The sequence below is a fragment of the Bos indicus genome, chromosome 18 (genome assembly GCF_029378745.1).
Source record: "Bos indicus isolate NIAB-ARS_2022 breed Sahiwal x Tharparkar chromosome 18, NIAB-ARS_B.indTharparkar_mat_pri_1.0, whole genome shotgun sequence".
NCBI classification, from domain to species: Eukaryota; Metazoa; Chordata; class Mammalia; order Artiodactyla; family Bovidae; genus Bos; species Bos indicus.
This window is the reverse complement of record NC_091777.1, coordinates 56546554-56573781: the sequence shown is the minus strand read 5'-3', so window position 1 is coordinate 56573781 and position 27228 is coordinate 56546554. Positions and strand designations below refer to the sequence as shown.

The window sequence follows — 27228 nt, the reverse complement described above, 5'->3', positions numbered from 1 at the left end:
AGGCAGACACAGGGCGCTAGCAGGGCCTGGGGGTGTAGGGTGCAGCGTTTGTACAGAAAGCCAGCTCCGCCGTGCGCAGACGCGCCCGGGAACGCAGTTCAGTTTATTTGATTTTTTTTAATTTTTGCATTATTTCACTCTTGCATCTCTTTTCCAAGGTGTTTTTATTTGGGGAAAGAGCTCAACTCCAGTCCCCCAGGTGCAGCGTGATTCTGCCCCCAACCGAGCTCGCTTGCAATACGCACCCCCCCCCCCCATCTTTTCCTGGGTTGCAAAGTGCCCCTGTGCACGCACGGGGAGCGCAGGGAAACACGCGTGTGCACAGGCGAGTCTCTGCGTGTCCGTGGTCCGTGACAGTGAGGGCGATGGCCGTGTCACACCCGCTCACATGCGAGTCTGCGCACCCAGACTGCGCTCCTGGGTCCGAGTTTCCACGCACTCCTACCCCGGGGGCAGGGCTGGCGGATACCCCCAGGTCAGAAGACCGTGGGGGCCTGCGAGGGGCCGGGACGCGGGAACACGTTGCCTGGGAACTTGCGTGTATCCGTACGCAGCGGAAACACGTGTGCTAGGGTAGGCCTCGGGCCGGACGACCCCTACTCCCATCACCCCTCCAAGCTCAGCTCCGGAGTTTAAGAGGCCTGGGGGTTTCCGGAATCCGGTGCGAATCTGGGGCACGGTTCAGAGAACCCCGGCTCCGCTCCGAAGCCGCTCTTCAGCTGTGTCTCCTGAGACTGCAGGGGGAGGATAACAGTGCGGAGTCAAAGGCCCGGCTGTTTTTGCCCCATCAACCAAGACCACTCCGACCCGCCCTGGGCGTCTCAGCCAATCCCGGACCCTCTGGGTTCAAGACCCGCCCTCCTACAATATACCAGACATATACACACACACACACACACACACACACACACACACACACACACACACAAACACACACACACACACACACACACACACGACACACACACACACACACACAAGACCCACCCTCCTATAATATTCCAGACACACACATACACACGGCTGGGCCACGCCCCCGTTCTCCAAGCCTCTCCCTGGATAATAAGCTCAAAATTCTAAGTCCCGCCCCTAAGCCCACGCCCCTCCTCCGGCCGTGCCCTCCCTCTGCGCCCCGCCCCCAGGCCGAAGCCCAGCCCAGTACCTGGTGTAGGGGGGCGGAGGTGCGTCGTGCACCCCTGAGGCCGCCAGCGCCTGCTCGTAGGTGGGGAGGCCTGGAGGTGGGGGTGGAGGCTGGGGCGTCTGCGGGCTCAGATCGCTAAGGGGCCTAATGAGTTCGACACTGGGGACAGAAGGTGCACTGTTAGCAGGGGAAACCTACAGGAGAGAGAGCCTTGGGAAAAGGTCAGACTTAGGGAGACAGAGACTCTGAGGGTTGTAGGGGGACAAAGTAAGGGAGATAGACCAGGGAAAAAGAGGGTCACCTTCAACCGAACTCTGCACACAGAAAAGCACCACGCCATGACAGGCAGTCACAGAAATCAACAGTTGCTGAGACAGGCTTATTCACAGACACATATGCCCCGATACAGGCAGAGTCATGGAGAAACAGACAGCCCTGCAGAGAACACACAAGAAACAGACAGACACAACAGGGAAACACTCAGGCGCAAATTTCCCAGATCCACTCTTCCAACAAACTCTTCCTGGAAACCTCCAAATCCACTCCACTTGAAGACGGATGCTCCAGCACTCTCTTACACTCTGTCACTGAGAAAGACACACCTAGACAACTCACACGGACACACACACAAAGACAGCCTCATCCTGTCACCCCAGAAACTGACATCCCACAGACACCCACAGACCACAGGCTGCAGCCTCATCAGATACAGCATCCACAGGATGAAGATCACTGGTAAACCGGGTACTGCAAAGACAGCCAGGCAGCAAATATTGACGGAGTCCCTATTTGGTGCCGAGCGCTGTGGATATAATTGGATGCTGCAACTGGACACAGAATCTCACAGACTCTTCACAGGACGATCTCCTCAGATCTTTCAGCAGTGCCTACGTGCCCCCGATCTGGTCTGTCTCCTTAGGATGACCCTCCCTCCCTTGCTCACCCTGCTCTAAAGCTCTAAAGCCCCCAAAGCCCCTTACTCTTGAGGACAGGAACGCTGCCTGCGGCCCCGACGGCCATGTAGATACCAAAAGGCTCCTAGGCCGGCCAGGATGATGAGCACAACGCCTACTGTCAGCCCCACAGCCAGGCTTGCGACATCCACTCGTCCACGTCCTGCGGGGGGTGGGGTGTTTGCAGTTGACATGCCTAGTTAAGGTAGGGAGTTCAGGTAGACAATTTTCTGAGCCCCCATGCTGAGTACTGCCAGATTTTAGCAAATAATAATGAGGAGACCCAGTTAAATGTGAATTTTAGATAAACAATGAGTAACTTTTTCATATGTCTCATGGACTATATGAGATATACTAAAAAAAAAATTATCCCTGTGTATTTGAGATTCAAATTTAACTGGGGGTGTAGGGTGGGGATAAAATACAATCCTGTATTTTATCTGGCAACCCTGTCCCCTCTGGAATGCAGTCCCTTTTACCAACCAGCCCACAGAGGGGCGGGGCCTCACCACACAGGTCAGAAAAACTCATCTATCAAGGGGGACATCGCCCCTCAGTCACAGAGCAATGGGGTTTAGGACTCATGTGGACCCTTGGCTAAGGTGAAGTACCTTTAGCAATCAAGGTTTCATATCTGAGCAAAATGGGGGTGGGGCACAGGGAGGACCCTGGCTTCCTGAGGCCTTGCTAGGTCTTGCTGCTGAGGAAGTTTCCTTTAGGATTGGGTAGTGGGGGGACTTTCCTCAAACAGTAAACCCCAGGCTTTTAGCCCTTTTCGCAAAAAGCTGCACTCAGAAGGTGGGGCTTCCTGATTTGGACACGCTTCAGGTAGATTCAAGTAGCCACCAGGCCTTGATAGGCCTGTAGCAAATCAGTTACCTCCCCTAGCAACCAATGTAAGGATTCTAGCCCAGACTTAGGGCCTGTTGCTAAGGATACACTCCTAGCAACCAAGCCACTAGAGGGGTGAGACGCCTGGTACCTGGAGGGGGGTCCTCCTGTGGGCAGGAGGCCTTGGGTCCTGAGCCTGGCTAGGTGTGGTTGCTAGGGAGAAGGCCTCCTTAGCAACCAGGGCAAAGCCAGGATGGAGTTGTGGGGGAGGGGGAACCAACCAGGTAGTGAGTGCTGCTGGCTTCTTTGGTCAGGCCAGGCTTGGTTGCTAAGGAGCACCCCCCCCTTAGCAACAAGGCTGCAGCCACCAAGGGGGCCTCAGAACTCAGAGAGGGGTTGGGGTTGGGCCTGGGCTGATCCGGCAGGTGAAGACACACAGGCTTCCACCAACTGGCCTACCCTGGCCCCGTTGCTAGGGAGCAACCCCCTTAGCAACCAAGCTGCTGAGGCTCTGGACTCCAAAGATGGGCTCAGGTGGGCCAGGGCTTCTGAGTCTGAGGCCTCAGGGCTGTAACCTCTCCTTCCAACTGTCCCCCTTCTTGGGGACAGGGGACCTCCTCCCAGTGAGGTGTGGTGGGATTCTGAGGCAAGGGCTCTAGTCTCAGAGGAAGGGCTTTCTTTGACAACTCCCTCCAGGAACTCAGGGAGCGTGGAATCTGGAGGGGGCCAGTTTTGGGTGGGGGATGGTGGTTCAGCCTCCCGGGTAAAGCCTTGCCCTAGTTGTACAGGATGACAGAGCTCTCCCAACTCACCTCCTTTGCCATTGTAGATGTAGCTCTCCCAAAAGCGATCCTTGAATGGGCAGGAGGAGGGAAGGCTGAAAAGCATTATCTGGAAGATTCCACATCCCCAGACCAGCCCACCCTGATCTCTGAGGCAGGAGGGCAGAGGGAGTTGAGGGGCAGGACCCCACCCCCAGGTCCTAGAGGGGACTCCTCGGGAGACCCTAGGTCCTCACCGTCAGAATATTATCCTCAAAGTACTCTCGCGCCTCTTCCCAGGAACATATCTCCTCTAGACACTCCCGCTCCAGGTTCCCTGGTGTGAACAACTCCAGGTCCCAGTAATTGGCTCTTGGAACCCGCTTACGGCTGCCCAGGAAGCTCTGTGCCTCTGGGGAGTCCAGGAAGACCTCTAGGCCCAAAAGACACACAGGGCATTAGTCGCTCAGTTGTGTCTGACTCTTTGCCACCCCACGAACTGTAACCTGCACTGGTTCCTCTGTCCATGAGATTCTCCAGGCAAAGATGCTGGAGTGGGTAGCCATTCCCTTCTCCAGGGGATCTTCTGGACCCAGGGATCAAACCCTGGTCTCCTGCATTGGAGGCAGATTCTTTACCGTCTGAGCCTCCAGGGGAACCCAAAAGACACAAGGGACAGAAAACGGAGGGCTCCTAGGACTGACACGTGTGTGTGTGTGTGTAATGTAGTCGCTCAGTTGTGTCCGACTCTTTGTGACCCCACAGACTGTAGCCCGCCAGGTGCCTCTGTCCATGGGATTCTCCAGGCAAGAATACTAGAGTGGATTGCCATTCCCTTCTTCGGAAGATCTTCCTGACCCAGGGACCAAACCCTGGTCTCCTGAATTGCACGCAGATTCCTTCCTGTTTGAGCTACAGGCAAGTCCTTGGGGACATGAAGGAGCCTGAACTTAGACGGAGAGCTATGGGGTCCTGGGGAGGAGGCGACTGGAGGCAGGGTTTCTCCTGGGCCAGAGGAAGGTGGGTGTTGGTGCCTGGACTCTGGCTCTTCCCCCCAACACTCACCTCGGCCTTGCTTCCCACTGGGTGAAGTGTCCAGGCAGGTGGCCAATCCCAGGTATAGCAGCAGCACAGAGGGGCGGCCCCTCATATTTTGTGGACACTAGGAACCAGGTGTGGTTAGATGAGAAGTGCCTCAGCCACTGAAGAATGAGGCCAGGTCTCCCTGATCAGACTCTGTGGTCCGTGAATTATAATAAGAGCAGACACTTACGTGGCCTGTAATCTGGACCAGAGACTGTTCAAGGTCATTTACCTCTATCAACTCAGTTTCATTTTCATCACAGTGCTATTATCTCCGTTTGATACAGGAGGAGACTGAGGCACAGAGAAGTAAAAGAACTTGCCCAAGTTCACAGTTTGCAAGATTCAGAGGCAGGATTTCAGCAAACGCAGTGTCCCTCCAGAGACCAGAGCCAGGAGCTTATCTTTTTCCCAGCTGTGCATGCAGCACCCAGCATGGGTTTGGGCACATAGCAGGCGCTCGTAAACACGTCCATTGATTGGATCCCTTTCTTCCTGATAATCTCCATGTGCCCACTGCCACATCCACACCCATCTCTCTGTGCCCATTGCCATATCCACCTACAGCTTTGTCGCTCAGTCGTGTCTGACTTTTTGCGACCCCATTGACTGTAGCCCATCAGGCTCTTCTGTCCATGGGACTTCCCAAGCAAGAACACTGGAGTGGGTTGCCCTTCCCATCTACAGGCGATCTTCTGACCCAGAGATTGAATCCAGGTCTCCTGCACTGTAGGCAGATACTTTACTGCCTGAGCACCAGGGAAACCTTTCCACCCACAGAGATCAAAGAGTATACAAGAAGTAAAACCAGAGGGGCATATCCTGGGGTCCAGCAGTTGAGGGAGGGGGCAGTGATCCTGGACTCCTGGATGTGGGGGCTCCAACAGCCAGGTCGCCAAGGTCCCCAAGCCAAGCTTTGCCTCCAGGGACATTCACTTACCTGCCTAGACTTCTGAGCACTGTCCTCTACTTAATCGGGGCCTCCTCGGCTAACTGCGGCCAGCTGTGAAGAGGGGCAGGGGAGAGGGGAGGGGAGAGGAACCAGAGGGTACTTTGTTCATTAAAGCCGGCACAATCCTGGTTCCAGGCAAGAGGGGCGGGGTTTTTTATTACCTGCCCTGGGCGGGACTCAGGTAAGGGACAGAGTATTTAAAGGGACCTTATGAAAAAATACATAAATAGATAAAGGGACCTTATAATTAAGGGTATAACGTCCAGAGCCTCATAGAGAGCCTGGGTCTCCTGACACCATGGGGACACTTAGGGTGTTGGATAGGCGCCTCCTCCCCTCCCCTCCTATAATTTCCTCCCCCCACCCCACCCCAGAGAGCTCGCCAGGCTGAGCTAGGGAAATGAACATCTAGATATCTAGCTATCTAGAAACTGGAGGGAAACGTATGCCTTAGTCCCTAGAGATAGGTAGGTATGCCGCAGTAAATTCCTGCTTCCTAAGACAATTTGAAAGGCTTTGACTTTCGATTTCTCAACTGCTCCATTTACAAAGTGGGGACAGAGGAGCTGTCCCTTCTCTATTGTTTCTTCTTTTGCGGCAGAAAAGTGGATGATGCATACTTTGGTAAGCGGGCTTTTCAATTTCTGGGCTAAGTGGTTAGTCCTTAAACACAGGCTTGAAGAGACGCAAAGCCTAGGAACAAGCAGGAAATTGCCCGCCCAGGGAAACGCCTAGTATTCATTAAGCACGCCCCCTATTCACGCCAGTTTCACCGGCCGGAACCCTCGAGTTGCCACTCACGTTTCCGGGGGGAGGAAAAAAAAGAAAGGAGAATTTACGAAGCCAGAAGAGCTATCTCCGCCTTTAGGGGCAGAACTACTTCCGGTCTCTTCCCCGGGCGGAAGCGTCGGAGCGGAGAGGGAAAACAGCGCTCCTTTCCGGTGTAGGGGTACTGTTGAAGTAGCCACCGAGGAAAGAGGGTCGTCTGTGAGGTGAGTTCTAGGCGGTAGAAGAATAGTGTTAGTGCGATTGCCTTCCTGTGGGCAAGAGTCTTGTGGTCCTGAGGGAGACTGGGACAATATTTTGAAATGCTGACTTCCTGGCAGTTATTAATAGAGCGCTCTAGGTGCCTCAAGTTTAAAGCCGAATTGGAGGTGCTTTAAATCCCTTTAGGTAGCCAAACCTTCATCCGGCAGTTCTCCCCATAGTATTAATTCCAGTGCAGACGAATGGGCTGCGGATCCCAGGGCACGGAAGAGACTGGGACTCCTGGAGGTCTAAGGAGTGATATTGAATGAGAAGCAACCCCCGCACCCCCTTTCTTGGCCTCAGTTTCTCAGATCGTGATGGGGAGAGCGGGGAAGGGTTGTGCAGTCGCCGCCGCTGCCTCCTTGCACCTTTTTGACAGGCCCTTCCCTCTTGGAGTTGCTGTAGGTTAACGTTTTCCTCTGTGGAACTTTGGGGTTAGGCAGTCCTAGGTTCTCACCTTGATGGTGCTGCCGATTCGTTGTGAACTGAGGTCTTGATGGATCCTTAAAGCAGTTTTACTGTAATATTTTACTATGAAAGTGTCCCACCTGTCAGGTTAATGTCTCTTCCTCCGTTCTTGTCTCGTGGCAACAAAAATGTGGAGCAATGGACGAAAAGGTGTAGAACAACAGACAAGTTACAGCTCCATTCAGCTCAAGCAGATAATCTTTTATTAATCCAACACTCCGTAGGAGTCCTCCTCATCCTTCCTGTCAAGCCTCCCTCTTTACACTTCCAGTCTTCTTTTGGCTTTGCCCCGTTCAAAGTAGGGCTTCTACCCACCACCAGTCAATGAAAGGGAATAGAAATGAGCATACGCTCAATGATTTAATTATAAATTGTATAGCTGCAGGCTGTGTTGGTTATGTCTTAATAGGCTCCTAACTGCCTCACCGCAGGTAAGGTTACTTGGAGAGGCCCCTGTGGTCATTTTGTATCCACTGTGTGAATAGGATACCTGTGCAGGAGTTGAAAAGTCTCTGTGGTTATATTTGTAGCATATTTGTGAGCTCTCCTGGGTGTGTCTCCTTCAGCCAGGCTTCCCCTCCTTGCTCATGTCTAACTTCCTACCTAACACAACTTACATAAAAGTGGGATCATAATATAAAAATTCCTATGGCCAGAGTTTCTGTTTATTAATACTTTTGCCATATTGGCTGGGTATTTTTTTTAATTAAATATATAAGGCAAAGCCTGTCTATCGTGACATTTCACCCCTAAATACTTTAGGATACATGTGTAAAAAGCAGAGACATTTTCACAACATTAAACTATACCTCAACTTTTTAAAAATTTTTCAACAATTTTTTTTTTAATTTTAAAAAGCATCAGATCAGATCAGTCGCTCAGTCGTGTCCGACTCTGCGACCCCATGAATCACAGCATGCCAGGCCTCACTGTCCATCACCAACTCCCGGAGTTCACTCAGACTCACGTCCATCGAGTCAGTGATGCCATCCAGCCATCTCATCCTCTGTTGTCCCCTTCTCCTCTTGCCCCCAATCCCTCCCAGCATCAGAGTCTTTTCCAATGAGTCAACTCTTTGCATGAGGTGGCCAAAGTACTGGAGTTTCAGCTTTAGCATCGTTCCTTCCAAAGAAATCCCTGGGCTGATCTCCTTTAGAATGGACTGGTTGGATGTCCTTGCAGTCCAAGGGACTCTCAAGAGTCTTCTCCAACACCACAGTTCAAAAGCATCAATTCTTCGGTGCTCAGCCTTCTTCACAGTCCAACTCTCACATCCATACATGACCACAGGAAAAACCATAGCCTTGACTAGACGAACCTTTGTTGGCAAAGTAATGTCTCTGCTTTTGAATATGCCATCTAGGTTGGCCATAACTTTCCTTCCAAGGAGTAAGCGTCTTTTAATTTCATGGCTGCAATCACCATCTGCAGTGATTTTGGAGCCCAGAAAAATAAAGTCAGCCACTGCTTCCACTGTTTCCCCATCTATTTCCCATAAAGTGATGGGACCGGATGCCATGATCTTCGTTTTCAGGCACACAAAAAAGCGGGAACATTTTCTTCCATGACCACAATACTATTATCATAATTGTATTATCATAATATCATACTATTATCATAATACTTACAAAAGCAACCCTAATAAAAATGTCATTTGTTTGAATCAGAATCAATTCAAATAATTGTTTTGTCTTTTAAATTCCTCTTAATTTCCAACAGTCTCCCCCTCCACACCATCCTGGTTTTTTTTCTTTTTAAATATTTATTTGTTTATTTGGCTGTGGTGGGTTTTAGTTGTGGCATATGGGATCTTTGATCTTCGTGATGGCATGTGGGATCAAACCTGGGTCCTCGGCATTACGAGCACAAAGTCTTCTAGTCACTGGACCACCAGGGAAGTCCAGTCATTTCTATTATTATAGTTCTTTTGTGATGTATTGACTGGATGGATGGTTCGTTTCATTGATTACACACCTACCCAGGCCCTATGGTTGGAAGTCGTTAACTGATACTATCATGCCATCTCTGTGCCCAGCCCCCACCCCCAGGTGCCAGGCAGTGCTGGGACCCAGCCTGGAGTCCAGCCCAGGCCCCACCTCTAGGGGGCTCCTAGTCTGGAGGGGGAAATTCTGAGATGGCTGTAATGGAGGTAAATCAGGGCGTTGTCAGAGCATCAGGAATGCCTCCCTCAGGCTTCCTGACGGGTCCTGGGAGGAGGAAGCGGATGGGATTTCCAGGGCAGGGTAGGGGGTGCACCAGGCCCACAGGGATTTCCAGGAGCAGAGCCAGGCCCTGCCTGTAGGGCCCATTCCACACTGAGTCAGCACAGAGCCTGGGGCCACCTGCAGCCAGGCGGCACCAGCGATGGGATGGCCTCGGCCACAGACGCAGATGCCTGGGGCAACCCCCGGCTGCACTGGGCACCTTCTCCCTGCCTCTGTTTCCTTGTTTGTAGCAGCCATTTGTGCTGTGGGATTCGGTGGAGACTGAAAGTGAAAGTCGCTTGGTCAACTCTTTCCAACCCCATGGACTGTATTCTCCAGGCCAGAATACTGGAGTGGGTAGCCACTCCCTTCTTCTCCAAGGGATCTTCCCAACAGAGATCGAACCCAGGTCTCCCACGTTGCAGGTGGATTCTTCAACGTCTGAGCCACCAGGGAAGCCCAAGAATACTGGAGTGGGTAGCCTATCCCTTCTCCAGGGGATCTTCCCAACCCAGGAATCGAACCAGGGTCTCCTGCATCGCAGGCAGATTCTTAACTGAGCTATCAGGGAAGCCCTGGGATTCAGTGGAGTTAACATGTATAAAGTGCTTATAACAGGGCTGGGTTTACCAAACCTCTTAGATGAATACCAGTCACTATTAATAGAAAAATCTCAGATGTTCCCCTTTGCTTTTAGGGAGCCTCCCTCCTTCCTGCTTCCGATACTTCCTATATCTGTCTGTGAATTCCTTGAATGTAATTGGCCCTTTGGGTTCCCTTAACACAGGCTGGCAACCCACTCCAGTACTCTTGCCTGGAAAATCCCATGGATGGAGGAGCCTGGTAGGCTGCAGTCCATGGGGTCCCTAGGAGTCAGACACGACTGAGCAGCTTCACTTTCACTTTTCACTTTCATGCATTGGAGAAGGAAATGGCAACCCACTCCAGTATTCTTGCCTGGAGAATCCCAGAGTCGGAGGAGCCTGGTGGGCTGCCATCTATGGGGTCGCACAGAGTCGGACATGACTGAAGCGACTTAGCAGCAGCAGCAGCAGCAACACAGGCCTACACCCCCCTGGGACAGCCAGCAGCATCCATGTGACCCCATGCTCTTCTCGGGAGGGGACTTGTAGCATCCTTTAGTTCTTCTTTAGTTTTCTCATCCTTTAGTTCTCAGAGGGATCTCTGACCTCAGGATATTGAGGATTCAAACAAATCGACTGCAGAAAAAGACCTGGGGAGATAATAAGGGAGATTTGAATACCAGCTGGATAGTAGATGATGTTAAGGAATTATTAATGCATCCATGGTATTGTGATCATGTTTTTTAAACACAGTAGCCACGAGTCCCCAGAGGCTGTGGCGCACTTTGATACTTGTCTCAGGGCCCCGAGGGACTGTATTTTTTTTTTTAATCACTTCATTTTAATTAATTTACATTCAAGCACCAATACTGGATTCAGTCCCTGGAAAACTTTTAAGTATGTCTGGGGCAACCAGGACGTGTGAATGTACATTTGCTCCTGTAAATTTTATGAAATCTAAAATGTTGGACAAGTTCCTCCAGTGAAAATTGTTCTGAGTCGAGACATATTAAAAGGGTGGACTAGACTGTGGATTTTGAAGATTTCTTGGGAGAATGGGAGTGGATTAGCCTTTCTTCTCGGATTGTGACCTCTCTGGGAGGACTGCCAGCTGTCACGTGACTAAGGGGGGGCGGCTCTGGAGCCCAAGTGCCGGGTTCAAGTCCGGCTCTGTTGCCAGGGGGGCTCCACGGGCCTGGTTTCTCCTCTCTAAGAGGGGAAGGTTGATAAATAATAGCTGCTCTTACTTGGATGTGTCCTCTCTGAAGTGCTAGTGTTCTGTTTTCTGAGCCTGTCCTAACTGAGGAGACCATAAACCTGCCCACCCCAGTCAGCGGTTGTCAGACTTCTTGGTCTCAGGATCTTAAAAATCAGCAAGGACTCCAAAAAGCTTTTGTGTGTGGAAGTTCGATCCATCATAGTTGGCCACATCAGGGGACTTCCCTGGTGGTCCACTGGTTAGGACTCCGCACTTTCACTGCTGAAGGCCTGGGTTTGATCCCTGGTCCAGAAACTAAGATCCTGTAAGCCACAAGTGCGGCCAAAGGAAAAAAGACTTGCCTTATAAGATGAAAACAGACATGAAAGGGTCTTTATTGAAATATTCAAATAACAAAAAACTCATCTTAAAGTATACAACTCTGGTTTTTCATATAATCACTATTTTTGTAACCATCTCCACTTTCGGATTTCAGGACATTTTCATCACTGCAGAAAGAAACCCCATCCCCCTTAGCAGCCTCTCCCCACTCCCGTCCTCCCTTCTCCCAGCGGGTGGCAGCCACCAGTCTCCTTTCTGTTTCTGTGGATCTGCCCATTCTGGACCTTTCATATAAACGGAATCAACAATAGGGCCTTTTGTACCTGGCTTCTTTCACTCCGTACCAGACATTTTTTAAAGCCAGGGTTGTACAAGTACAAGTCGCACAGCCTCTGGAAAACTCCACCAGACGCTCATTAGGGAATGAGAGGAACAGAGGCAAATACATATTGATGTCATGGAAATCGTTCTGTGGGCCCCCTGAAAGTATCTTAGGGACCCCTGGGGTCTTGGCAGACCTTACTTTGAGAACCACTGGCTTAGGCAAGTGGCTTCACTTCTGTGCCTCTGTTTGCCTCTCTCCAAAGTGGAGATGCCGATGGAGCAGACCTCAGAGGGTGGCTGAAGTTGGACGCTTGATGACATGAGGCCGCGGGGAGTTGGCCTAGGGGTCAGGGGTCAAGCAGTGTCCCTTGTGCTTATTCCTGTGACAGCCCAGAGAAGTGATGATCCCTCTCTAGCAGTTCCTCTCTTCTCAGAGAGAAAATGTCCCAGTCCACAAAGCCAAAGAGCTTGGCCACAAGACAGGCAGCCCAGTGCCAAATACCACGGAGGGTCAAGGCAGTTGACAACTAAGAATAGAGTGGGGAATTTGTCCCTGCGGAGGTGAACTCGACCTTCATGAGTGGTGATGGGTGGGGGAATGGGGGCGGAAGCCAGGGGGCCAGGGTGGAGGAGGGGGGTGGCAGGTGAGCTGGGGAGGCAGCAGGTGCCTGACACCTGCTCCAAAGCTGGGGGGTGAGGGGAAGCCTGAGGAGAGGCCGTGGGTCGAGTTGGGGTGTTTCACCAAGGTGAACCGCTGCATGCAGCACAGTGGCTGCGGCTGGAGTGACAGGAATGTTCCACATCGCAATTGGGGCAGTAGTTAGGAGGGTGTATGCATCTGTCAAAACACATCAACTGCATCTTACGGGTCTGTGCATCTATTCTCTGTAAATGTACCTACTGGGAGGAAGACGCCAGTAGGGGGCGTGCAAGGTCCATAAGTTCCAGGAGAGGTTTATGTTTTGAAAGAGAAAGGCAAGTTTCTGAAAGCATCACAAACCAGAGAAATAAAGATGAAGTTGCTTTTTCATATTTTGGGAGCCCCTGGTGGTGCCCCCACCCCTGCTTTCTGACTCCTCCTTGCAGCCGGAGAACTGGAGAGAATAATTTCCTGAACATTCCATAGCCAGACTCTGTATATGACCTCATTTAATCCACACAGCCATCCAGTTAACATCAGGTTCAGCCCATGGTTCTCCGCACCTCTTACCCAAAGGGCGCTGAAAGGGAATTACCCATCCAGAGTCACCGCCAGGAGAGGGCCAAGGCCAGGCAGAAGGTCTTATTCCATTGATCCCATCAACCCTTAGCTTGTTCGATTGATTTACTCTTGTTAAAAGGGGATTACTCTTGTAATCCCCCTAGTCTTCCACTAGCTGGTAATGACCCTGCCTACCAATGTGGGAGATGTAGGAGATGTGGGCTCAGTCCCTGGGTTGGGAAGATCCCCTGGAGGAGGACATGGCAGCCCACCCCTATATTCTGGCTTGGAGAATCCCACTGACAGAGGAGCCTGGTGGGCTGCAGTCCATGGGGTCTCAGAGAGTGGGACAGGACTGAAGCGACTGAGCATGCGTGCATCCATCCCCTATCCAGTCCCCTCCCTTACATGGGCAGCCATTGTTACATGCTTGATCCTTTTGTTTGCAGGTGTTCAAAATGTAATGTTTGGTGCACGTGTAGATTGTTTTCTTTCCTTTTCACCCAGTGCCATGGCTTTAAGATCCACCCATGATGCTCTGTACACACCCAGTCAGTTGCATCTCACTGCTGGGTGGTCTCCTTGGTGGGCACTCACTGTCCGTTTCACCAGGGTGGGATATTCAGTTGCCTTCAGCTCCCCTCCAGGATAAATGACACCGCTGTGAACATCCTCGTACATGCTCCCCCAGCACCCCCTGCGGGGGCTCCTATTGCCAGCCCTCACCCTGGCCTTAGCACGCGCTCACGGTGCCACCCGTCGCCCTGGAGAGAGGAGCACAGTGACGTCTCATCCTGGTTCTCCTGTGAGGAGAGCTTGAGGCATCCACCTGTCAGTCTTTGGGCCGCTCCTGTAACTCACCTGTTCTCACCCTTGGCGCGTTTTCCTATCAGGGTAGCTGGGTTTTTCTGGTTGATTTACCAGTCAGTTCTCCCTCTAACACTTGTTTTGAAAACTTGGAATTTTTTCCAATGCAAATGACACATGAGGGAACAACTTGAGCAACAGGCGCACTGCACCTAAGCGAATCCAGACGCGCTCAGTTGAAATGGGCGTGTAGCATCCACATGGGCTCAAGAACCCAGAGCATCTGCCTGGCGCTTCGTCTCCCACGTGAGTTCTGGCCCCACCCATTGCCTCGGATGCCAGAACTTTCTGTCAGATTGCACGTAACCCTCCTTCCACCACCTCAGGATAACTCGCAACTTGTGCCCCTTCCAACACCACTTCCAGAAGCAAACTTCAGGTCTTTTTCAGGATGGAGTGCTTTTTTTTTTTTTGAGGGTAGAGGCCTTTCTTAACCATTTAATGAGTACAAAACTATCTTCCCCTGCCCCACTCCCAGCTTCCCCATCAGGTCAGCTCGGGGACCATAAAGGTCCAGTCCTCTCTGTGTGGGCTCCCTCTGGTCACCACCGCCTTGCAGCTACCCCTTCCTCCCCGCCGGGATGACGCGGCACGGCAAGAACTGCACAGCAGGGGCCGTCTACACCTACCATGAGAAAAAGAAGGACACAGGTACTGGGTTTGCGAGGGGGGCAAATGGACCCCAAAATGCCCAGGTCGCTCACTTTGCCCCTCTGGTTGAGCTTGCTGTGTGTGTCTTTCTCCTGACCGTGTTAACATAGCCCATGTGACTGATGGTCATAACCAGAGACATAACAGCCCACACAAGCCAACAACCTTTTCCCTGCTTGTACATTAAGTGCCTTCCTGCTTGAATTCGACTAAGCCTCCTAAACACCCACAGAGGAAGGAATCAGTGTTGTCAGCCCATATTCCAGATGGGGAAACTGAGGCCCAGAGAGATGCGGGCGCTTGAGCTGGGTCCCAGAGCCAGAAGGCCCGAGGGGAGTCAGCCACAAGCCTCTTCCCTCAGCTGGCCCTCGGGCTGCCTCAGAGCCTGTCACTTACCCTCTGGGGATGAACACCTCCTGTGGATGTGCCCCGCCCCCAACACACAGACCCCGGGCACAAGCGCCCCCCACCTCTGTTGTGTCCTCGCTGTGCCTTTCTCTCCGGATTTGCACAGGGGCACGTCCCCTGTCTCTCCGTCCGTCTGTGTGTTCCTGTCCCCAGCGGCCTCAGGCTATGGCACCCAGAACATTCGACTGAGCCGGGATGCCGTCAAGGACTTCGACTGCTGCTGCCTCTCGCTGCAGCCCTGCCACGACCCTGTCGTCACGTAAGCTGGGCACGTGGGTGGGCTGGTCGGGGGGCAAAGGGCAAGAGGGGCTGTACAGCCAAGGCACCCTAGACAAGCCACCTACCTTCCCGGAGCCTCGGTGTTCCCTCTGATAACTGGGCACGATCCTAGTATACTTCACGGGGTGTGGGAGAGAATACGCTCATAATAGAGGGTAGGGCTCCTGGGACACCGCCAGCCCATGATAACAGTTCACAGAGTGCTTCCCGTTATCTACCTTTTGACTGCAGAAGCTTCCCTGGTGACTCACATGGTAAAGTGTCTACCTGCAGTGTGGGAGACCCAGGTTCGATCCCTGGGTTGGAAAGATCCTCTGGAGAAGGAAATGGCAACCCACTCTAGTACCTTTGCCTGGAAAATTCCATGGACAGAGGAGCCTGGTAGGCTACAGTCCATGGGGTCGCAAAGAGTCAGAGATGACTGAGCGACTTCACTTCCCTCACTTGACTGCAGAGATCCAGCTGATGCCACATAAGCCATACCCCCCAGGCAAACCCTTATCAGGCGGGACATTCCAAGGGCTTAGAAGTACCCTCCCAGGAGCCAGGCACAGGCCAGGCCTTTGGTTGGAATATGCAGGGTGTGGACGACCTTGGCTTCCTGAGCTAACCCTTTATGGCACGAGATTTTCCCCTACGTGTTGGAGCACATTACAAAGCCAGGAGAGTTAAAACGGCGCAGTCACCTCAGAGAGCTAAGCAGAGCCCTGAGTGAGCTGCTGCCTGTAAGATGCTTAGGGGGTCTCCAGGACAGAGAGCTGATGTTTGGCGGGTGGCTGTTAACTACTGGCCATGCTTTCTTGTCCTATCCTGTCTTTGCAGCCCAGATGGCTACCTGTATGAGCGGGAAGCAATCCTCGAGTACATTTTGCACCAGAAGAAGGAAATTGCCCGGCAGATGAAGGTGAGCCTGTTTTATGGGTGAAGAAACTAGGGCCAGGAGAGGTCACAGCACTTTCTAGAGGCCACAGAGCTCATCAGTGACAGAGGCAGGGTTGAGCTCTGGCAGTCTGTCTCCAGCCAAGCTGTTGACCACTCTGCTGCCAAGGGACAGAAAAGCCACCGAGTCCCAAACCAGCTAAAAGGGAAATGGTTCAGGCGTCCTACAGTTGATGGGAGGAACCAGCCAAGGCAGCAGACACACGGCATATGACTGCGGCCACCAGCCGGCACCAAACAGAGCCTCTGCCCGGAGTGTCCCCTGGGTGGGTCCCGGTTTACCCTCCTTTAAATTCAGAGAGCCACCCTGCCCCCACCTAGGGTGCCCCAAACCCACAACCCACAGGAGGGTGCCCGGCTCATTGCTCCCTGGCTGCCTGCAGGCCTACGAGAAGCAGCGGGGCGCCCGGCGAGAGGAGCAGAAGGAGCTGCAGCGGGCAGCGGCGCAGGACCACGTGCGGGGCTTCCTGGAGAAGGAGGCAGCCATCGTGAGCCGGCCCCTCAACCCCTTCACGCCCAAGGCCGCCTCGGCAGGGAACGGCCCAGGTGAGAGAGATGAGTCTGCAGGTGGGGGGGGGGGGGTCCCACAGGTGCCTCCGTGGGTGCGGCATCCTAGCCCCTCCCCCCCTCCCCACAGACGATGCCCAACCCGGGTCCAGTGCGGGCCCTGCAGGCAAGGACAAGGACAAAGCGCTGCCCAGCTTCTGGATCCCGTCGCTGACCCCCGAGGCGAAGGCCACGAAGCTGGAGAAGCCGGTGAGCCCCCTACCCCAGCGCGCGCCTGTGCGTACTCTTTGCCAGAGAGGGCCAGGTCACCCCCACACACACACCCCCCGCCCAAACGGGGGTCCTGAAGGTCCCCTCACCATCCTCCCACCACCCGGCTCCAGCGCCGCCTGCTGACCCTGCCTCCCTCCCCCACCCCTACCCCCAGTCGCGCATCGTGACCTGCCCCATGTCCGGGAAGCCGCTGCGCATGTCCGACTTGACGCCGGTGCGCTTCACGCCGCTGGACAGCTCCGTGGACCGCGTGGGGCTCATCACGCGCAGCGAGCGCTACGTGTGCGCCGTGACCCGCGACAGCCTGAGCAACGCCACGCCGTGCGCCGTGCTGCGGCCCTCGTGAGTCGCCAAGGGGACAGGCCGGGGACCTGCTGGACGCGGCGGGCGCAGGTGTGGCCCACTGTCTGGGGCGGGGCCCCTGATCCACACCCCCCACCCTCACCTTCACCGCAGTGGGGCTGTGGTCACCCTGGAGTGCGTGGAGAAGCTGATTCGCAAGGACATGGTGGACCCGGTGACCGGGGAGAAGCTCACGGACCGTGACATCATCGTGCTGCAGCGGGTGAGTGGCGCCCCCTGGCCTTCCGGTAACCCCGCCCTCCTCCTAGAGGCCCCGCCCTTTTATCTTAGCCCCGCCCTCATCAAGCCGGGGCCTCCGCAGCCAGCCTCGCCTCCGCAGCCAGCCTCACCTCCGCAGCTAGGGAACCCTCATGGCACCCTCTCCTCCTACAGGGCGGCACCGGCTTCGCGGGCTCCGGAGTGAAGCTGCAGGCGGAGAAGTCCCGGCCGGTGATGCAGGCCTGAGCGCGGGAAACCAAATAAAAGGGGCTTGGACGCTACTGGCCATGTGGCGCCTTCATTCACCGCACCGGAGCCCAGGAGCCCGGGAATGGCGTGCGCTCCGGAATGACTGTGCTTTGAAAGCCTGGTCTAGGAATGTTTGGTGTGGTCTCACGTTAAGAGTGAAGTCTGAATGGAATGCAAACGCACAGCTGTAAATGGGTTGAGTGGCCCCAAGTCGGAATGTGAGCTGCGACCACCGGAGGGCGCCACGTTAACGGGCTAGATGGAAATCCCCGCGCATTCCTTTTGAGTTAAACCAAATTTGAAGCCTGGGAGCTTTAGCGGCACGTGTCTCCCATTGCAAAGTGTAATAAGACACCCAAAGGAAATGAAGTGCTGTGTCTGTGAGAGAGAGAGAAAGTTAGGCACCCGGTCTAGAGAAGGCTGTGAGGAACACCCCCTCCCCCGCCGGCTGAAGGCTGGAGGGTGGAGAGGAAGAGGAAACCGCAGTGCAAAAGCCCAGAGGCAGCAATGTGCTCGGCGGGTGTGAAGAGTGGGAGGAGGTCAGAGCAACCCGGTCTGGTGGACCTGCCTGGAGCTCGGACTCGGCTGGGAGGGCAGGGGGGCCCTTTCAAGCTACGTTTTTAATAACCGTTGAGTCAGAAAAACAGACCCTGTGCAGTGTGGAGAACCAGAGCTAAAAGCTGCAAAATACGGCAAAGAGTGTAAAAATAAAGACTGGAAGTCCTGCCTCTCAGAGCGATCCCCGGGTTCTGTCCTGCCAGGTCTTCATCAGCCAGGTCTTTCTCAGAGGAGTTTTTTCCACCAAAGAGATTTCCATGCACATACTTCTCCGTTCATTGAACAGTCTCTGCCCTTTCATTTTGGAAAATGGGCTTGTCATCCAAAGCCCAGACGAGATTCATAAGTGTCCTTGAATGCTAGGCAAGCTCATGTCTGGTGTAGGACCAGGGGGTGCATCTGGGGTGCTGCAGGGAAGAGTTATCAGTAGGAGGGTGGGTCATCCTTGCTTGCACCCTGGGGAGCCCCCAAAACCCAGCATTTCCTCCCTCAGACATTTCTAGAACCTTCATGCCCTGCTCTTGGGATCCCAGTCTCCAGAAACTAGCTGAGGTGCTGCTGACACTCAGGGCGCCCTTGCCCTCTGGGCCTGTCGGTCTACAGTGTGTGCAAGTCCTGGCCACAATCTTGAGGGAAGAATGCTTGTACCCATTTTGCAGAATAGCTCACTGAGGCTGAGAAAGCTGGCCCAAAGTCACACTGCTCAAGGCCATAGCTGAACCCAGGTTCCCCCAGAGATCAGCCACCTCTGGATCCCCTTCTTCAGTCCTGCCCTTCCCCCCTATCATTTTACGCTTCCTCCTCCCTCAGACTTGACACACTGCCACCCACACACCTCTCCACTGTGGCAAGCTCTCACCCCATCCCTTTATACCCAGAGTGATGAGATTAGCCCTCCCTGCTAAGCTAAGTCACTTCAGTCATGTCCGACTCTGTGCAACCCCATGGACGGCAGCCCACCAGGCTCCCCCATCCCTGGGATTCTCCAGGCAAGAACACTGGAGTGGGTTGCCATTTCCTTCTCCAGTGCATGAAAGTGAAAACTGAAAGTGAAGTCGCTCAGTCGTGTCCGACTCTTAGCGACCCCATGGACTGCAGCCTACCAGGCTCCTCCGTCCATGGGATCTTCCAGGCTAAACACGCCCAATCTCTGTCCTCCCTAAGAGCCTTTAACTACCCGGAGTCTTCTCTTGGAACCACATCCACCCAAGGACTCCAATCCTGTTTATGTGTGGTACAGGCCATTCACCACCCCAAATAAAGACTTAAAGGTGCAACTTGGAAATCCCAGATTTCCACAAGAAGCCTAAATCTCACTCCTTAATTCACAGGCCCTTTGAGATACCCTTTCCTGGGAGGGGTAGGGTGCAAGTCAAGGTCTTAGCTCTAAGAAATAGGTTTTCTTTAAGATTTCAAATGTAACAAGGAGAGGAAGCAAGAGTCAGACCACAGCAGAAGCTAAGGGTGGGACGGGAAGTGGAGACAAATTTTGTCTTTTCTCAGCAGAGGTTCTCTAGATGGTGGTCTACAGTTTAGAGCAAGAAATGGGCATGGGGTGGGGGATGCTGCGCTTATCTTGACCTTCAGCATCAGCTAGCCCACAGACAGCATTTTAGGACAATTATAATTACTGGTTGAGATTTTTTAATGGGGAGACTTTTCTAGAAAGGGAGAACTATATATACAGGGAGCAAATTGTTGGTGTCTAGGGGAGCAGGAGGGATTGACTGCAAGGCTGGCATAATAAGAATTTGGGGCAGCATGATGGATCTGTTCAGTATCTTAATTGTGGTGGTCGGATGACTGATTTATCAAAACTCATAGACCTATACAGAAAAACAACTGGACTTTATCTGAATCAAAATTTTAAAATGCAAAAGGATATCGTGCGAGTAGATTTTCATATCCCTTTAAAAATGAGCATAGCAATTCCACTCTTACACATAGACCCAAGAAAATAGAAAACAATGTTCATGCAGAAACTTCGACATGAATGATTCTGCTGCTGCTGCTGCTAAGTCGCTTCAGTCATGTCCAACTCTGTGTGACCCCATTGACGGAAGCCCACCAGGCTCCCCCGTCCCTGGGATTCTCCAGGCAAGAACACTGGAGTGGGTTGCCATTTCCTTCTCCAGTGCATGAAAGTGAAAATTGAAAGTGAAGTCGCTCAGTCGTGTCCGACTCTGTGCGACCCCATGGACTACAGCCCACCAGGCTCCTCCATCCACGGGATTTTCCAGGCAAGATAACTGGAGTGGGGTGCCATCGCCTTCTCCGATGAATGATTCTAGCAGCACTAATCTTCTAATAGCCCCAGAGTAGAAACAACCCAAATGTCCATTAGCTGATGAATGGGTAAACAAAATGGGCTGAATCCATGCAATGAAATATTACTCAGACATAAGGAATGATGTTCTGATCCATACTACAACGTGGATAAACCTTGAAAGCACTATACAAAGTAAAAAGTCAGACGAAAGGTCACACTCTGTTACATAAAATGTCCAGAATAGGCAAATCCATAGAGACAGAAAATAAATTAGTGGTTACCAGGGGCTGAAGGGAGGAGGGAAGTTGGACGTTTCTATGAAGACCTACAAGACTTTCTAGAACTAACACCCCCCCCAAAGATGCCCTTTTCATTATAGGGGACTGGAATGCAAAAGTAGGAAGTCAAGAGATACCTCGACTAACAGGCAAATTTGGCCTTGGAGTGCAGAATGAAGCAGGGCAAAGGCTAATAGAGTTTTGCCAAGAGAACGCACTGGTCATACCAAACACCCTCTTCCAACAACACAAGAGAACGCTCTACACGTGGACATCACCAGATGGTCAACACCGAAATCAGACTGATTATATTCTTTGCAGCCAAAGATGGAGAAGCTCTATACAATCAGCAAAAACAAGACTAGGAGCTGACTGTGGCTCAGATCATGAACTCCTTATTGCCAATTTCAGACTTAAATTGAAGAAAGGAGGGAAAACCACTGGACCATTCAGGTATGACCTAAATCAAATCCCTTACAATTATACAGTGGAAGTGACAAATAGATTCAAGGGATTAGATCTGATAGAGTGCCTGAAGAACTATGGTCTGAGGTTTGTGACATTGTACAGGAGGCAGGGATCAAGACCATCCCCAAGAAAAAGAAATGCAAAAAGGCAAAACGGTTATCTGAGGAGGCCTTACAAATAGCTGTGAAGAGAAGCTAAAGGCAAAGGAAAAAAGGAAAGATATACCCATTTGAATGCAGGGTTCCAAAGAATAGCAAGGAGAGATAAGAAAGCCTTCCTCAGTGACCAATGCAAAGAAATAGAGGAAAACAACAGAATGGGAAAGACTAGAGATCTCTTCAAGAAAATTAGAGATACCAAGGGAACATTTCATGCAAAGATCGGCTCCATAAAGGACAGAAATGGTGTGGACCTAACAGAAGCAGAAGAGATTAAGAAGAGTTGGCAAGAATACACAGAAGAAAAAAAAAAAAAGAATACACAGAAGAACTATACAGAAAAGATCTTCACGACCCACATAATCATGATGGTATGGTCACTCACCTAATGCCAGACATCCTGGAATGTGAAGTCAAGCGGGCTCTAGGAAGCACCACTAAGAACAAAGCTGTGGAGGTGATGGAATTCCAGTGGAGCTATTTCAAATCTTGAAAGATGATACTGTGAAAGTGCTGCACTCAATATGCCAGCAAATTTGGAAAACTCAGCAGTGGCCACAGGACTGGAAAAGGTCAGTTTTCATTCCCAACCCAAAGAAAGGCAATGCCAAAGAATGCTCAAACTACCACACAATTGCACTCACCTCTCATGCTGTAAAGTAATGCTCAAAATTCTCCAAGCCAGGCTTCAACAGTATGTGAACTGTGAACTTGCAGATGTTCAAGCTGGATTTGGAAAAGGCAGAGGAACCAGAGATCAAATTGCCAACATCCACTGGATCTTCGAAAAAGCAAGCAAGTTCCAGAAAAGCATCTACTTCTGCTTTATTGACTATGCCAAAGCCTTTGACTGTGTGGATCACAATAAACTGTGGAAAATTCTTCGAGATAGGAATACCAGACCACTTGACCTGCCTCTTGATAAATATGTTTTCAGGTCAGGAAGCAACAGTTAGAACTAGACATGGAACAACAGACGGGTTCCAAATAGGGAAGGGAGTACGTCAAGGTTGTATATCGTCATCCTGCTCATTTAACTTATATGCAGAGTACATCATGAGAAATGCTGGGCCGGAGGAAGCACAAGCTGGAATCAAGATTGCCGGGAGAAATATCAATAACCTCAGATATGCAGATTATGGCAGAAAGTGAAGAACTAAAGAGCCTCTTGATGAAAGTGAAAGAGGAGAGTGAAAAAGCTGGCTTAAAACTCAACATTCATAAAACTAAGATCATGGCATCTGGTTCCATCACTTCATGGCAAATAGATGGAGAAACAGTGGAAAGCGGAGAAGGCAATGGCACGCCACTCCAGTACTCTTGCCTGGAAAAATCCCATGGATGGAGGAGCCTGGTGGGCTACAGTCCATGGGGTCGCACAGAGTTGGACACGACTGAGCGAATTCCGTTTCACTTTTCACATTCATGCACTGGAGAAGGAAATGGCAACCCACTCCAGTGTTCTTGCCTGGAGAATCCCAGGGACGGGGGAGCCTGGTGGGCTTCTGTCTATGGGATCACACAGAGTCGGACACGACTGAAGCGACTTAGCAGCAGCAGCAGCAGTGGAAAGAGTGACAGATTTTATTTGGGGACTTGAAAATCACTGCAGATGGTGACTGCAGCCATGAAATTAAAAGACGTTTGTCCTTGGAAGAAAAGTTATGGCCAACCTAGATAGCATATTCAAAAGCAGAGACATTACTTTGCCAACAAAGGTTCGTCTAGTCAAGGCTATGGTTTTTCCTGTGGTCATGTATGGATGTGAGAGTTGGACTGTGAAGAAGGCTGAGCACCGAAGAATTGATGCTTTTGAACTGTGGTGTTGGAGAATACTCTTGAGAGTCGCTTGGACAATAAGAAGATCCAACCAGTCCATCCTAAAGGAAATCAGGCCTGACTATTCATTGGAAGGACTGATGCTGAAGCTGAAACTCCAATACTTTGGCCACCTGATGCGAAGTTCAGTTCACTTCAGTTGCTCAGTCGTGTCTGACTCTTTGCAACCCCATGAATCGCAGCACGCCAGGCCTCCCTGTCCATCACTAACTCCCGGAGTTCACTCAAACTCATGTCCATCGAGTTAGTGATGCCATCCAGCCATCTCATCCTCTGTTGTCCCCTCCTCCTCCTGCCCCCAATCCCCCCCAGCATCAGAGTCTTTTCCAGTGAGTCAACTCTTCTCATGAGGTGGCCAAAGTATTGGAGTTTCAACTTCAACATCAGTCCTTCCAATGAACACCCAGGACTGATCTCCTTTAGGATGGACTGGTTGGATCTCCTTGCAGTCCAAGGGGTTCTCAAGAGTCTTCTCCAACACCACAGTTCAAAAGCATCAATTCTTCGGCGTTCAACTTTCTTCACAGTCCAACTTTCACATCCATACATGACCACTGGAAAAACCATAGCCTTGACTAGACAGACCTTTGTTGGCAAAATAACATCTCTGCTTTTCAATATGCTATCTAGGTTGGTCATAACGTTCATTCCAAGGAGTAAGCGTCTTTTAATTTTATGGCTGCAATCACCATCTGCAGTGATTTTGGAGCCCCCCAAAATAAAGTCTGACACTGTTTCCACTGTTTCCCCATCTCTTTGCCATGAAGCGATGGGACCAGATGCCATGGTCTTAGTTTTCTGAATGTTGAGCTTTAAGCCAACTTTTTCACTCTCCTCTTTCACTTTCATCAAGAGGTTTTTGAGTTCCTCTTCACTTTCTGCCATAAGGGTGGTGTCATCTGCATATCTGAGGTTATTGATATTTCTCCCGGCAATCTTGATTCCAGCTTGTGCTTCTTCCAGCCCAGCATTTCTCATGATGTACTCTGCATATAAGTTAAATGAGCAGGATGACGATATACAACCTTGACGTACTCCTTTTCCTATCTGGAACCAGTCTGTTGTTCCATGTCCCGTTCTAATTGTTGCTTCCTGACCTGCATATAGGTTTCTCAAGAGGCAGGTCAGGTGGTCTGGTATTCCCATTTCTTTCAGGATTTTCCACAGTTTATTGTGATCCACACAGTCAAAGGCTTTGGCATAGTCAATAAAGCAGAAATAGATGTTTTTCTGGAACTCTCTTGCTTTTTTCATGATCCAGCGGATGTTGGCAATTTGATCTCTGGTTCCTCTGCCTTTTGTAAGGCCAGCTTGAACATCTGGAAGTTCACGGTTCACATATTGCTGAAGCCTGGCTTGGAGAATTTTGAGCATGACTTTACTAACGTGTGAGATGAGTGCAATTGTGTGGTAATTTGAGCATTCTTTGGCATTGCCTTTATTTGGGATTGGAATGAAAACTGACCTTTTCCAGTCCTGTGGCCACTGCTGAGTTTTCCAAATTTGCTGGCATATTGAGTGCAGCACTTTCACAGCATCATCTTTCAGGATTTGAAATAGCTCCACTGGAATTCCATCACCTCCACTAGCTTTGTTCATAGTGATGCTTTCTAAGGCCCACTTGACTTCACATTCCAGGATGTCTGGCTCTAGGTGAATGGTCACACCATTGTGATTATCTGGGTTGTGAAGCTCTTTTTTGTACAGTTCTTCTGTGTATTCTCGCTACCTCTTCTTAATCTCTTCTGCTTCTGTTAGGTCCATACCATTTCTGTCCTTTATGGAGCCGATCTTTGCATGAAATGTTCCCTTGGTATCTCTAATTTTCTTGAAGAGATCTCTAGTCTTTCCCATTCTGTTGTTTTCCTCTATTTCTTTGTATTCATCGTTGAGGAAGGGTTTCTTATCTCTCCTTGCTCTTCTTTGGAACTCTGCATTCAGATGCTTATATCTTTCCTTTTCTCTTTTGCTTTTCACTTCTCTTCTTTTCACAGCTATTTGTAAGGACTCCTCAGACCGCCATTTTGCTTTTTTGCATTTCTTTTCCATGGGGATGGTCTTGATCCCTGTCTCCTGTACGATGTCAGGAACCTCTGTCCATAGTTCATCAGGCACTATCAGATCTAGTCCCTTAAATCTATTTCTCACTTCCTCTGTATAATCATAAGGGATTTGATTTAGGTCATACCTGAATAATCTAGTGGTTTTCCCCACTTTCTTCAATTTAAGTCTGAATTTGGTAATAAGGAGTTCATGATCCGAGCCACAGTCAGCTCCTGGTCTTGTTTTTGCTGACTGTATAGAGCTTCTCCATCTTTGGCTGCAAAGAATATAATCAGTCTGATTTCGGTGTTGACCATCTGGCGATGTCCATGTGTAGAGTCTTCTCTTGTGTTGTTGGAAGAGGGTGTTTGGTATGACCAGTGCGTTCTCTTGGCAAAACTCTATTAGCCTTTGCCCTGCTTCATTCTGTACTCCAAGGCCAAATTTGCCTGTTACTCCAGGTGTTTCTTGACTTCCTACTTTTGCATTCCAGTCCCCTATAATGAAAAGGACATCTTTTTGGGGTGTTAGTTCTAAAAGGTCTTGTAGGTCTTCATAGAACTGTTCAACTTCAGCTTCTTCAGCATAGGCTTGGATTACTGTGATATTGAATGGTTTGCGAAGAACTGACTCATTTGAAAAGACCCTGATGCTGGGAAAGATTGAGGGCAGGACAAGAAGGGGGTGACAGAGGATGAGATGGTTGGATGGCATCACTGATTCAATGGACATGAGTTTGAGTAAACTCTGGGAGCTGGTGATAGACAGGGAGGCCTGGAGTGCTGAAGTCCATGGGGTCACAAAGAGTCGGACATGACTGAGTGACTGAAGGGAGGAGGGAATTGGGTAGTGACTAATTAAAGCCACCTGCCTTGGAAGTGTGGCATCTCAACAGCTGGACCGCCAGGGAAGTCCCTGGGCAGCTTTTAATCATAATTTGTTCCCTACAAATTTGTTGCTATGTCTATTGTTTTGATTAAAAAAAAAAAAAAAGTTTTAAAACAGTGTTGTTCAATCGCTCAGCTGTGTCTGACTCTGTGACCCCATGAACTGCAGCACGCCAGGCTTCCCTGCCCTTCACTATCTCCTGGAGCAGTCTCAAACTCATGTCCATTGAGTTGGTGATGCCATCCAACTATCTCATCCTCTGTTACCCCCTTCTCCTGCCCTCAATCTTTCCCAGCATCAGGGTCTTTTCCAATGAGTCGGTTCTTCTCTTTGCATCAAGTAGCCATGCAGCTCTCAAAAAGCTACAAATCTGCCCTACTCCTTCCTATATGGGAGAAGTACCAATAACCTGAGATATGCAGACGACACCACCCTTTTGGTCAAAAGTGAAGAGGAACTAAAGAGCCTCTTGGTGAAAGTGAAAGAGGAGAGTGAAAAAGCTGACTTAAAACTCAACATTCAAAAAACTAAGATCATGGCATCTGACCCATTACTTCATGGCAAACAGATGGGGAAATGATGGAAACGGTGACAGATTTTATTTCCTTGGGCTTCAAAATCACTGCAGATGGTAACTGCAGCCATGAAATTAAGACACTTGCTCCTTGGAAGAAAAGCTATGACCAACCTAGACAGCATATTAAAAAGCAGAGACATTGCTGACAAAGGTCCATCTAGTCAAACCTATGGCTTTTCCAGTAGTCATGTATGGATGTGAGAGTTGGACCATAAAGAAAGCTGAGGGCCGAAGAATTGATGCTTTTGAACTGTGATGTTGCAGAAGACTCTTGAGAGTGCCTTAGAGTGCAAGGAGATGCAACCAGTCCATCCTAAAGGAAATCAGTCCTGAATATTCATCAGA

At 50.8% G+C, this 27228-nt stretch overlaps 2 protein-coding genes and 1 long non-coding RNA gene across 4 annotated transcripts; 1 reads left to right on the top strand and 2 right to left on the bottom strand.

Annotated features, from left to right (window-relative positions):
• Positions 1 to 145: 145 nt before the first annotated feature.
• Positions 146 to 6435, bottom strand: PRRG2 (proline rich and Gla domain 2). 2 transcript variants are annotated; one of them, XM_070771486.1, is made up of 8 exons: positions 6342 to 6435; positions 5710 to 5772; positions 4752 to 4848; positions 3944 to 4119; positions 3738 to 3777; positions 2122 to 2290; positions 1163 to 1300; positions 146 to 734 (listed from the first exon to the last, which is right to left on the bottom strand). In XM_070771486.1, the coding sequence occupies exons 3-8, from the start codon at positions 4834 to 4836 to the stop codon at positions 716 to 718; spliced, it is 627 nt and encodes a 208-aa protein (XP_070627587.1). In that variant the 5' UTR covers positions 4837 to 4848; positions 5710 to 5772; positions 6342 to 6435; the 3' UTR covers positions 146 to 715. The 2 variants fall into 2 exon arrangements, with proteins under 2 accessions (XP_070627587.1, XP_019835813.1); XM_019980254.2 differs by lacking the exon at positions 6342 to 6435 and having other exon boundaries at positions 2122 to 2257; positions 5710 to 5866.
• Positions 6436 to 6573: 138 nt separating this feature from the next.
• NOSIP (nitric oxide synthase interacting protein) lies at positions 6574 to 17837 on the top strand. The gene is made up of 9 exons (XM_019979316.2): positions 6574 to 6713; positions 14417 to 14589; positions 15151 to 15256; positions 16099 to 16180; positions 16599 to 16761; positions 16853 to 16971; positions 17150 to 17337; positions 17452 to 17560; positions 17731 to 17837. The coding sequence occupies exons 2-9, from the start codon at positions 14520 to 14522 to the stop codon at positions 17800 to 17802; spliced, it is 909 nt and encodes a 302-aa protein (XP_019834875.1). The 5' UTR covers positions 6574 to 6713; positions 14417 to 14519; the 3' UTR covers positions 17803 to 17837.
• A 570-nt stretch (positions 17838 to 18407) lies between these two features.
• LOC139177167 (uncharacterized) lies at positions 18408 to 22931 on the bottom strand. The gene is made up of 2 exons (XR_011561647.1): positions 22181 to 22931; positions 18408 to 18770 (listed from the first exon to the last, which is right to left on the bottom strand). It is a non-coding gene; the product is annotated as an uncharacterized lncRNA (long non-coding RNA).
• Between the last annotated feature and the right edge of the window lie 4297 nt (positions 22932 to 27228).